The sequence below is a fragment of the Otolemur garnettii genome, unplaced genomic scaffold, assembly GCF_000181295.1.
Source record: "Otolemur garnettii isolate 467f Iridium unplaced genomic scaffold, OtoGar3 scaffold00070, whole genome shotgun sequence".
Taxonomy (NCBI): Eukaryota; Metazoa; Chordata; class Mammalia; order Primates; family Galagidae; genus Otolemur; species Otolemur garnettii.
This window is the reverse complement of record NW_003852465.1, coordinates 9,277,688-9,288,432: the sequence shown is the minus strand read 5'-3', so window position 1 is coordinate 9,288,432 and position 10,745 is coordinate 9,277,688. Positions and strand designations below refer to the sequence as shown.

Genomic DNA, 10,745 nt, shown 5'->3' with positions numbered 1-10,745 from the left:
GCCACCCTGGTATGTGGCTGGCACCTTAACCACTGTGCTGTGAGCACCGAGCCTGTGTTTGTCTTTTTAATGAGTGGCCCAAGACAACTCTTCTTCCATTGTGCAGCAGGGAAAAAGAAATATTGGACACCCCTGCTTACTCCATCTATATTAAGGAGAATACTAACACTAAAAGAGGGGAGAAATGACTTGCTCAGGTCCCAGGTTCATGGCTACCCAGTAATAGAATCAGGAGAGAAACTTAGTTTTTTTTTTTCTTTTTTCTTTTTTGAGAAACTTAGTTCTTTTAAGACACTGTTTTTTCTCCTTGTCCATGCTGGCCATTCCTTGGGAAGGGAGGACGGATTTTGGCCAAAGCTACCTAATTATTGTTAACCTGGAACCTGTGTCCTGAGTGGGACTCCTGAGCTTTATTACCTGTCATATTCTTGTCAATTAATCTCTTTTCTTCCCTCCAAGCCTGTGAACCCAATATACTAGCCCTTGACTTGCTGCTGTAATTGTCCTCTTTCCTTCACTCAGGGTCGCAGCAGTAGTTTCCCAGGAAGGCGCCGGCCTCGTGGAGGAGCACATGGAGGACGTGGGAGAGGACGGGCCCGGCTAAAATCAACTGCTTCTTCCATTGAGACTCTGGTAGTAAGGAGAGCCCCCCCCCCCCCAGCATGCTTCAGATGGTCCCTTCAAAATTAAACACCCTTTGAATCTTGCAAGTCTCTTGCAGGCTTGCTTACCTGCCTGCTGGCCATAGGCCTATTAGATGATGTCTGTCTTTCTGTCCATTTGGCCTCAGAGCTTTTATAAAGTCTCTGCCGTCAAGCTGAGGCCCAGTTTGGGAGCTGGGTTATTCTTTGCCTTTTAGTCCTGTTTTCTGACCTTCATCTTAGCCAGGGGTTCACACCTCTTTTCCCCAGTATCAAAGAGGAAAGTAGCTTAGTTGGGGCAGATTTATTTGCCTCACATTGTACAACTCTCTGCCTATAAGGTTGCTGATATTGATAGCTCTCCCAGCAAGGAAGAAGAAGAAGAAGATGATGACACCATGCAGAATACCGTGGTTCTCTTCTCCAACACAGACAAATTTGTTCTAATGCAGGTACCATACTTGTCTGTTACAGTCCTGTCCTTAGCAGTAAGACATTGTTTTTTGTTTTTTGGTTTTTTTTTTTGAGACAGAGCTTCAAGCTGTTGCCCTGGGTAGAGTGCCGTGGCATCACAGCTCATAGCAACCTCCAGCTGGCTTAAGCAATTCTCTTGCCTCAGCCTCCCAAGTAGCTGGGACTATAGGTGCCTGCCACAACACCTGGCTATTTTTTTTGGTTGTAGTTGTCATTGTTGTTTGGTAGGCCTGGGCTGGATTTGAACCTGCCAGCTCTGGTGTATGTGGCTGGTGCCTTAGCTGCTTGAGCTACAGGCACCGAGCCAGACGTGGCATATTACACATTGTATGTGTGCATTTTGGTGGGAGGGTAGATGGGGAAAACCAGGGACCTACTTCTGGGGATACCCAACTAATATAGAATAGACAGTGACTCAGAATCATTGTTTGTCTATCTGTCAAATTTTTCTTGAGTATGTCCTCTGATCTTGGCACTAAGGTAGGAGCTAGCAATGAAAAAGGCAGAAATGGTCTTTGTCTTACTGAAGCTTATAGTCTAGGGAGCTTATTTATGTTCTCATTTGAATACTCTTGAAGTGATTAGAATTTTGTCAAGTATGTGATTCTCACCTAACTAGTCTTTACCCCATCTTATCTTCCTTTAATCTCGTCTTAACCTTTACCCATGTCAGGGTTTATAATTTCAAGTTACCTGGTTAGATGAGCAAGGCAAGAGTAGTTGCTATGGGTTGACTAGGAGGAACAGGGTCCTGTGGTAGTTTGCAGTACCCTAATACTGTGGATGGGTTTCTCATTTTCTGATTTTGTGGTCCCAGATTAGTGGGGTTTTTTTTGCAGTTTTTGGCCAGGGCTGGGTTTGAACCCGCCACCTCTGGCATATGGGACCGGTGCCCTACCCTTTTGTGGCACAGGTACCACCCAGGTTTTTTGTTTTTTGAGACAGAGTCTCATTCTGTGGCCTTGGTAGAGTGCCATGGCATCATAGCTCACAGCAACCTCAAACTCTTTGTTTCAAATGGTCCTCTTGCTTCAGCCTACCAAGTAGCTGGGACTACAGGCACCCACCATAATGCCTGGCTAGTTCTTCTATTTTTAGTAGAGATGGTCTCACTCTTGCTCAGATTGGTTTCAAACTCCTGAGCTCAAGCAATCCACCTGCTCTGGCCTCCCAGAATGCTAGGATTATAGGCATTGAGCCACCACGCCTGGCACCCCAGATTAGTATTACAGTCAGTAGGCTGGGACTTAATGGGATGAAACCTAGTTGGACATTCAGGTTTGTGTGTTTCCCCAGGACATGTGTGTGGTATGTGGCAGCTTTGGCCGAGGGGCGGAGGGCCACCTTCTTGCCTGTTCACAGTGCTCTCAGTGCTACCACCCTTACTGTGTCAACAGCAAGGTGAGTTCAGGGCCCAAGGGTAAGTACCCTATCCCCACCACACTGTTTAATGCACCTGTTGGTCATGGATGTGATTTGTTAGTTACCAATGGTTATCAAACTTGTCTTGGGAAAAAGTACTTTGGAATTCATGGAAGACTCTGTGGTTTCTTTGTGGTAGACCATGACTTTCTGGTATAACTCAACTTAATCATACAAAACTGTATGATAAATTGAGTAAAATGAGTTATCCTAGTAGAAAACATGATGTAATCTGGAGATAAGACATAAAATCAAAATTGTAAGTATGTGTCCACAAAGAGAAAGTAGTGTTTTGATTTTTGAGACAGAGTTTCACTTTCTTGCCCCTGGTAGTGTGCTGTGGCATCATAGTTCACAGCAACTTCAAACTCTTGGGCTCAAGAGATTCTCTTGCCTCGGCCTTCCAAGTAGCTTGGACTATAGGTGCCCCCTACAATCCCTGGCTGTTTTTTAGAGATGAGGTCTCGCTTTTGTTCAGGCTGGTCTTGAACTCGTGACCTCAAGCGATCCACCCGCTTTGGCCTCCCAAAGCATTGGGATTATAGGCGTGAGCCATTATGCCTGGCTGAAAACAGATTTTTTGACCTAAGCGTGATCAGTTTGGTGTTTTCATTAATATTAATTTATGATGTGTTCACTGCTAACATTTACTAACTAGTGGCAATAACAAGTTCTAAATGTTTAAGAAAATTTGGGGAAAATACAACCTAATTCTCCCTAATCTTTTTGGGGACTTGCTAGTGAAAACTTGCTATTCCATTTATAATCAGGCAGTGGCTGGGGTGACTGTTCTCTGATCTACAGTGATCCTGGCAAGCCTAAGTTTAGAGCCATTGTTTTGGGGGTGAGGATGCTCTGCATAAGCTTCCCTTTTGTCATATGAAGGTCTGGCCTATGCATTGAAGTTCCCCCAGCCCTGCCCATGTAAGTCTCCACTCACCTCTCCCTTACACCCTGAATAATTGCCTTTTCTGCACCAGATCACTAAGGTGATGCTGCTCAAGGGCTGGCGTTGTGTGGAGTGTATTGTGTGTGAGGTGTGTGGTCAGGCCTCTGACCCCTCACGCTTGCTGCTCTGTGATGACTGTGACATCAGCTACCACACTTACTGCCTGGACCCACCACTGCTCACCGTGCCCAAGGGCGGTTGGAAGTGCAAGTGGTAAGGAGACCTGGGGTCTTTGGAGGGATCTGGGGCCTGAGATGTTAGAGTGGACATGACGTTGAGTATGTGACAGAGACTGGTTGCTTGGTTCTCAGTGAGGACACCTGTGGGTGCTGAGGGTCTGTTTTCTTTGCCCTACCAGGTGTGTGTCTTGTATGCAGTGTGGAGCTGCCTCCCCTGGCTTCCACTGTGAATGGCAAAATAGTTACACACACTGCGGGCCCTGCGCCAGCCTGGTGACCTGCCCTATCTGTCATGCTCCATACGTGGAAGAGGACCTCCTAATCCAGTGCCGCCATTGTGAACGGTGGGGGCATCTCCTTCCACCTGCATTGGCCCTTATTCCCTGTCAGCCTCACATTGCCTGGGCTTATCTCTCCTCACCTTTGTTCTCCAGGTGGATGCATGCTGGTTGTGAGAGCCTCTTCACAGAGGATGATGTGGAGCAGGCAGCCGATGAGGGCTTTGATTGTGTTTCTTGCCAGCCCTACATAGTAAAACCTGTGGGTGAGTACCAGCTGCTGGAGAGGGGGAGGAGGAGCCAGGGCAGGGGTTCCTTGCTCTGGGACAGGGTGTTAAACTGCCTTTGTCCTTCTCTCCACAGTGCCTATTGCACCTCCAGAATTGGTGCCTATAAAGGTCAAAGAGCCAGGTAAGTCCCATAAATGCTGAATGTAAAAACCAGGTGAGACCTTAGAGACCATCTAGTCTAACTCCAACCCCCAACTTCATTTCCTCATTTTAAGAGGAGGAAACTAAGACCTAGGGAGATTGAATGGCCTGCCCAAGGTCATCTAGTAAGTTAGTGGCAAAGTTTGACTAGAAACGAGGCCTCCATAGTTTCCTGACCAGTGTTCGTATCACCAGGAATATGGCCTCTGTACTGTCAGAATTTCATCTTCAGAGGGTGCAACTCTTTCCTCAGGGAAGGGGGCCAGGGTCATCATGATGTGGGCACTGTGTGCTGGCTCCTAACCCCAGATAGCAAGAGAGTCTGGTGAGCCTAGAATTAATCACGCAAAGCCAGGCTTTGGTAGGTGGAGTCCCTCTTTGAATCCCCCTAGGTTACTTACAGAGAACTCAGGCCTCAGCCAGAACCCCTTGGTGGCCTGTGCCTCCTCAGACCTTAGGCTGGACTTTGTCTTACTAGGGTACGTAGGTCAAAACTTGGAGATCTGGTTTCCCAGAAGCCTCTACCCAGCAGACATATATTCTTCCCTCTTGTGCAGAGCCTCAGTACTTTCGATTTGAGGGTGTGTGGCTGACAGAAACTGGCATGGCTGTGCTGCGTAACCTGACCATGTCTCCACTGCATAAGCGGCGCCAGCGGCGAGGACGGCTTGGCCTCCCAGGCGAGGCAGGGATGGAAGGTTCTGAGCCCACAGATGCTCTTGGCCCCGATGACAAGAAGGATGTGGACCTAGACACTGATGAGCTGCTCAAGGCTGAAGGTTGGGCTGAGGAATCTCAGGGTGTGAACCCATGGGAGTTAGGATGTTGGGTGGGGGCCACGTTGCCACTCTCCATCACCTCAGGCACTGTTAGTGTTGCCCAAGTGGCTGTGTGGCAAGGAAGATACTTGGCTCTCTTAGTGGCAGGATGACAAGGATAAAAGGGCGCAAACCTCTGATCTGCCTTTATCTTCTCTGTCACCATGTGCAGGTGGTGTGGAGCACATGGAGTGTGAAATTAAACTGGAGGGCCCTGTGAGCCCTGATGTGGAACCTGGCAAGGAGGAGACTGAGGAAAGCAAAAAACGCAAGCGGAAACCCTATCGGCCTGGTGAGGCCCTGGTTTGGAGAGGTGGGGTGGTGAGGGGGCTGCTCACCAGTGGTGTCCCCCAGCGGCTTCTCATCCTCAGTTCTGCCTCCTTGTAGGCATTGGAGGTTTCATGGTGCGACAGCGGAAATCCCACACACGCGTGAAAAAGGGGCCTGCTGCACAGGCGGAGGTGTTGAGTGGGGATGGGCAGCCCGACGAGGGTGAGACGGGTGAGGGCACCAGTGGGGCTGGGGAGAAGGTGGGGATCACAGCACTCATGGGCAATACCGGGGTTCGAGGGGGTGGGCTCACTGAAAGGGCCAAATGAATGGTGGGCCTAGCTGGTGTTGGGGGAGAATAGGCAGGAGATATTACCTAGCCTAGTTGGGAGCATCCAGGGTCTGACACCTCCCATCTGTCTGTAGTGATGCCTGCTGATCTGCCTGCAGAGGGCTCTGTGGAACAGAGCTTAGCTGATGGGGATGAGAAGAAGAAGCAACAGCGGCGAGGGCGCAAGAAGAGCAAACTAGAAGACATGTTCCCTGCTTACCTACAGGTGGGTTTCAGCCTCCAAGGGCTGAGGGAGGTATCTGCTCCCTATAAGGCATGAAGAAGACTGTTTTTCCCTGATGCCCCACAGGAAGCCTTCTTTGGGAAGGAGTTGTTGGACCTGAGCCGTAAGGCCCTTTTTGCTGTTGGAGTAGGCCGGCCAAACTTTGCACTAGGAACCCCAAAAGCCAAGGGGGATGGAGGCTCAGAAAGGAAGGAACTCCCCACCTTGCAGAAAGGTTAGTTATGTGGGAGTGAGTTGTTCTCAGGGAATCTGATTTCCTGCTTTCTGAGGAGTTAGCAAGGATATTTGGTGGGATATGGAGTGGTCTCTAGGAATTAAGGGTGGCACTGGGGACCCATTCTGAGCATCAAGTATAGGGCATATCTGATTGGAGTGGGACTGTTGCTTGTAGGAGATGATGGTCCAGATGTTGCAGATGAAGAATCTCGTGGCCCTGAGGGCAAGGCTGACACACCAGGTGAGGGCTACTGGGAGCTGTGTCCTATCTTAGCTTTGTCTCTCTCGGTCTGCTCTGCCTTTGAGCACTGAGGGTTGGAAACTGGAAACTTGTTCCGTGGTACTATGTGGTTCAGAGTGGTACCTTCATACTGGCCTTGACTAATGGGTTTCTCCTGGCAATTGCAGGACCTGAAGATGGGGGTGTAAAGGCATCCCCAGTACCCAGTGACCCTGAGAAGCCAGGCACTCCGGGTGAAGGAATGCTTAGCTCTGACTTAGACAGGATTCCCACAGAAGGTGAGGTCATGACCCACACCTCTTCTATATAGAACGGCTCTCAATGGGAGAAGAAGGTCCCACCTGTGGGACTATGATCTGTACACCTTTTGTAGTGAGGAATCACTGGATACCCTCCCTGGCCATGATCATTTATGTAGATCTTTGGTATCACTTGACATCCCAGTTTTCCTCAACAGTATCCTTCATCATTCTCCCACAGAACTACCCAAAATGGAATCCAAGGACCTCCAGCAGCTCTTCAAGGATGTTCTAGGTTCTGAACGAGAGCAGCACCTCGGTTGTGCAACCCCTGGCCTGGAAGGCAGCCGTACGCCACTGCAGAGGCCCTTTCTTCAAGGTGACATGGGTGGGAATGGTTTGTAGATTGGCATAGCCAGGCTTGCCTGGAATGGACCAGTCACTCTTTTCTGTGATCTGGTCCCTTTTGTAGGTGGACTCCCTTTGGGCAATCTTCCCTCCAGTAGCCCAATGGACTCCTACCCGGGCCTCTGCCAGTCCCCATTCCTGGATTCTAGGTTGGTATCTGAACTTAACCTTTGTGGGCAGTCCTGTTGTTCCTTCCCTCCATCTAAGTCCCTGCCTTGCCTCCCCTGGACTCCTGGGCTACTGTAGCAAAACTTCCCCTGTTTTTCCCCATTCCCTATTGGGGAAAGGTGGTGGTCTGGGAGTCTGGGCAGTTTGTCTAGGTTAGGACTTGGCATCTCTTCCCCCTGTGACTCTTTGCCCCTGCGCCCCAGGGAGCGCGGGGGCTTCTTTAGCCCAGAACCCGGTGAACCAGATAGCCCCTGGACAGGCTCAGGAGGTACCACGCCCTCCACCCCGACCACCCCCACCACGGAAGGTGAGGGCGACGGGCTCTCCTATAACCAGCGGAGTCTTCAGCGCTGGGAGAAGGATGAAGAGTTGGGCCAGCTCTCTACCATCTCGCCTGTGCTCTATGCCAACATTAACTTTCCTAATCTCAAGCAAGATTACCCAGGTACTTGTGGGATGAGGGCAAGGGAGGCAACAGCTGGTGGAGGGGTCACTTGCCAAGTCTCCTCTAACTAAACCCCTTTGCCTTCCAGACTGGTCTAGCCGTTGCAAACAAATCATGAAGCTGTGGAGAAAGGTTCCAGCTGCTGACAAAGCCCCCTACCTGGTGAGACAGGAGCATGGGCCAGCATGGGAACTGAGAGGGAGGGAAGTACCATTCACCTCAGTTCTCTCCCCCCAACCCTAAAGCAGCTGGGCCAGAAGGGATCAGCCTCTGGGTAGGGAGCATGAATGGCTGTGCAAGGGCTGGGGGCTGGACATGAGACCGAGTGCTAGGTCCTAAGGCAGTGTCCTGTATCCCTTAGCAAAAGGCCAAAGATAACCGGGCGGCTCACCGCATCAACAAGGTGCAGAAGGTGAGTTGGGGCTGGGCTGGGCTGAGCCATCCAAGTCCTCTAGCAGATGGCCTTTCTGAGGGTGGGGACAATTAGGGCCTATGAACAGCAGTCTGACTGCTGTGTGCCTGGTCTCCCCATGTAGCAGGCTGAGAGCCAGATCAACAAGCAGACCAAGGTGGGCGACATAGCCCGAAAGACTGACCGACCAGCCCTACATCTCCGCATTCCCCCCCAGCCAGGGGCACTGGGCAGTCCGCCCCCTGCTGCTGCCCCCACCATTTTCATTGGCAGCCCCACTACCCCTGCTGGCTTGTCTACCTCTGCGGATGGGTTCCTGAAGCCACCAGCGGGCACGGTTCCCGGCCCCGACTCGCCTGGTGAGCTCTTCCTCAAGCTCCCACCCCAGGTGCCCGCCCAAGTGCCTTCGCAGGACCCCTTTGGACTGGCCCCCACCTATGCTCTGGAGCCCCGCTTCCCCACGGCACCACCCAGCTATGCCCCCTATCCTAGTCCGACTGGGGCCCCTTCACAGCCCTCAATGCTGGGCACCTCATCTCGTCCTGGAACTGGCCAGCCAGGAGAATTCCACACTACTCCACCTGGCACCCCCCGACACCAGCCCTCCACACCTGACCCCTTCCTCAAACCCCGCTGCCCTTCACTGGACAACTTGGCTGTGCCTGAGAGCCCAGGAGTAGGGGGAAGTAAGGCTTCTGAACCCCTGCTCTCACCCCCACCTCTTGGAGAGTCCCGGAAGGCCCTAGAGGTGAAGAAGGAAGAGCTTGGGGCATCTTCTCCTAGCTATGGGCCACCAAACCTGGGCTTTGTTGACTCACCCTCCTCAGGCCCCCACCTGGGTGGCCTGGAGTTAAAGGCACCTGATGTCTTCAAAGCTCCTCTGACCCCTCGGGCATCTCAGGTAGAACCCCAGAGCCCGGGCATGGGCCTACGGCCCCAGGAACCCTCCCCTGCCCAGGCTTTGGCCCCTTCTCCCCCTAGCCACCCAGACATCTTCCGCCCTGGCCCATACTCTGACCCCTATGCCCAGCCCCCATTAACCCCTCGTCCCCAGCCACCACCCCCCGAGAACTGCTGTGCCCTGCCTCCTCGCTCATTGCCCTCTGATCCATTCTCCCGAGTGCCCGCCAGTCCTCAGTCCCAGTCCAGTTCACAGTCCCCATTGACACCCCGCCCTCTCTCTGCTGAGGCTTTCTGCCCATCCCCTGTTACCCCTCGCTTCCAGTCCCCTGATCCTTACTCTCGACCACCCTCACGCCCTCAGTCCCGTGACCCATTTGCTCCATTGCATAAGCCACCCCGACCCCAGCCTCCTGAAGTTGCCTTTAAGGCTGGGCCTCTAGCCCACACTCCACTGGGGGCTGGAGGATTCCCAGCAGCCCTGCCTTCGGGGCCAGCAGGTGAGCTCCATGCCAAGGTCCCAAGTGGGCAGGCCCCCAATTTTTCCCGGTCCCCTGGGACGGGCGCATTTGTGGGCACCTCTTCTCCCATGCGTTTCACTTTCCCTCAGGCAGTAGGGGAGCCTTCCCTAAAGCCCCCTGTCCCTCAGCCTGGTCTCCCTCCACCCCATGGGATCAACAGCCATTTTGGGCCTGGCCCCACCTTGGGCAAACCTCAAAGCACAAACTACGCAGTAGCCACGGGGAACTTCCACCCATCGGGCAGCCCCTTGGGGCCCAGCAGTGGGTCCACAGGGGAGAGCTATGGGCTGTCCCCACTACGCCCTCCATCAGTTCTGCCACCACCTGCACCCGATGGATCCCTATCCTACCTGTCCCATGGAGCCTCACAGCGATCAGGCATCACCTCTCCTGTGGAAAAGCGAGAAGACCCGGGGACTGGAACAGGTAGTAGCTCTATGGCGACACCTGAAATCCCAGGTACCCAGGACCCAGGCATGTCCAACCTTAGCCAGACAGAGCTGGAGAAGCAACGGCAGGTGAGTTGACAGCCTGGAGCTGAGCCTCCCCCACCACCCATTGCTTCCGTCTTTGCTTCAGACCCATGACTAGAGCAAAAGGGGCTTATTCCTCATCTCTGTTGTCTGCACAGCGCCAGCGACTACGAGAGCTGCTGATTCGGCAGCAGATCCAGCGCAACACCCTGCGGCAGGAGAAGGAAACAGCTGCAGCAGCTGCAGGAGCAGTGGGGCCTTCGGCCAACTGGGGTGCTGAGCCCAGCAGCCCTGCCTTTGAGCAACTGAGTCGAGCCCAGACCCCCTTTGTTGGGACCCAGGTAGGTTGAGTGGCAAGAGGTTGTGGAGCCAGGGTACCAAAGATGGCCCCACCTTTATCTACCTCTATCTTTTCTAGGACAAGAGCAACCTTGTGGGTCTGCCCCCAAGCAAACTGAGTGGCCCCATCTTGGGGCCAGGGGCCTTCTCCAGCGATGACCGACTCTCCCGGCCACCTCCACCAGCCACCCCTTCCTCTGTGGATGTGAACAGCCGGTAAGGCTCTACATGGTTCTCTGGTGGTAAACCAAAGGGACATATTTTACTAGTGTTCTGTGCTGTGTCTGATTTTCCTTTCTCATTAATCCTTCTCCAGTTATCACTTATATTTCTCTCTTTTTTTTTT

General features: G+C 52.6%; 1 protein-coding gene across 1 annotated transcript in view; it reads left to right on the top strand.

Annotated features, from left to right (window-relative positions):
- KMT2D (lysine methyltransferase 2D) overlaps positions 1-10,745 on the top strand; it is a 44,407-nt gene that overhangs the window by 12,892 nt on the left and 20,770 nt on the right. The window contains exons 14-35 of the mRNA XM_012807501.2: positions 523-636; positions 983-1,093; positions 2,412-2,516; positions 3,518-3,699; positions 3,845-4,009; positions 4,100-4,209; positions 4,307-4,354; positions 4,932-5,153; positions 5,365-5,484; positions 5,580-5,684; positions 5,889-6,019; positions 6,104-6,251; positions 6,429-6,494; positions 6,662-6,772; positions 6,975-7,112; positions 7,206-7,290; positions 7,513-7,754; positions 7,843-7,916; positions 8,116-8,166; positions 8,291-10,105; positions 10,219-10,401; positions 10,479-10,615. Coding sequence (XP_012662955.1) covers positions 523-636; positions 983-1,093; positions 2,412-2,516; positions 3,518-3,699; positions 3,845-4,009; positions 4,100-4,209; positions 4,307-4,354; positions 4,932-5,153; positions 5,365-5,484; positions 5,580-5,684; positions 5,889-6,019; positions 6,104-6,251; positions 6,429-6,494; positions 6,662-6,772; positions 6,975-7,112; positions 7,206-7,290; positions 7,513-7,754; positions 7,843-7,916; positions 8,116-8,166; positions 8,291-10,105; positions 10,219-10,401; positions 10,479-10,615 — 4,463 coding nt within the window. The remainder of the gene's footprint in view (positions 1-522; positions 637-982; positions 1,094-2,411; positions 2,517-3,517; positions 3,700-3,844; positions 4,010-4,099; positions 4,210-4,306; positions 4,355-4,931; positions 5,154-5,364; positions 5,485-5,579; positions 5,685-5,888; positions 6,020-6,103; positions 6,252-6,428; positions 6,495-6,661; positions 6,773-6,974; positions 7,113-7,205; positions 7,291-7,512; positions 7,755-7,842; positions 7,917-8,115; positions 8,167-8,290; positions 10,106-10,218; positions 10,402-10,478; positions 10,616-10,745) is intronic.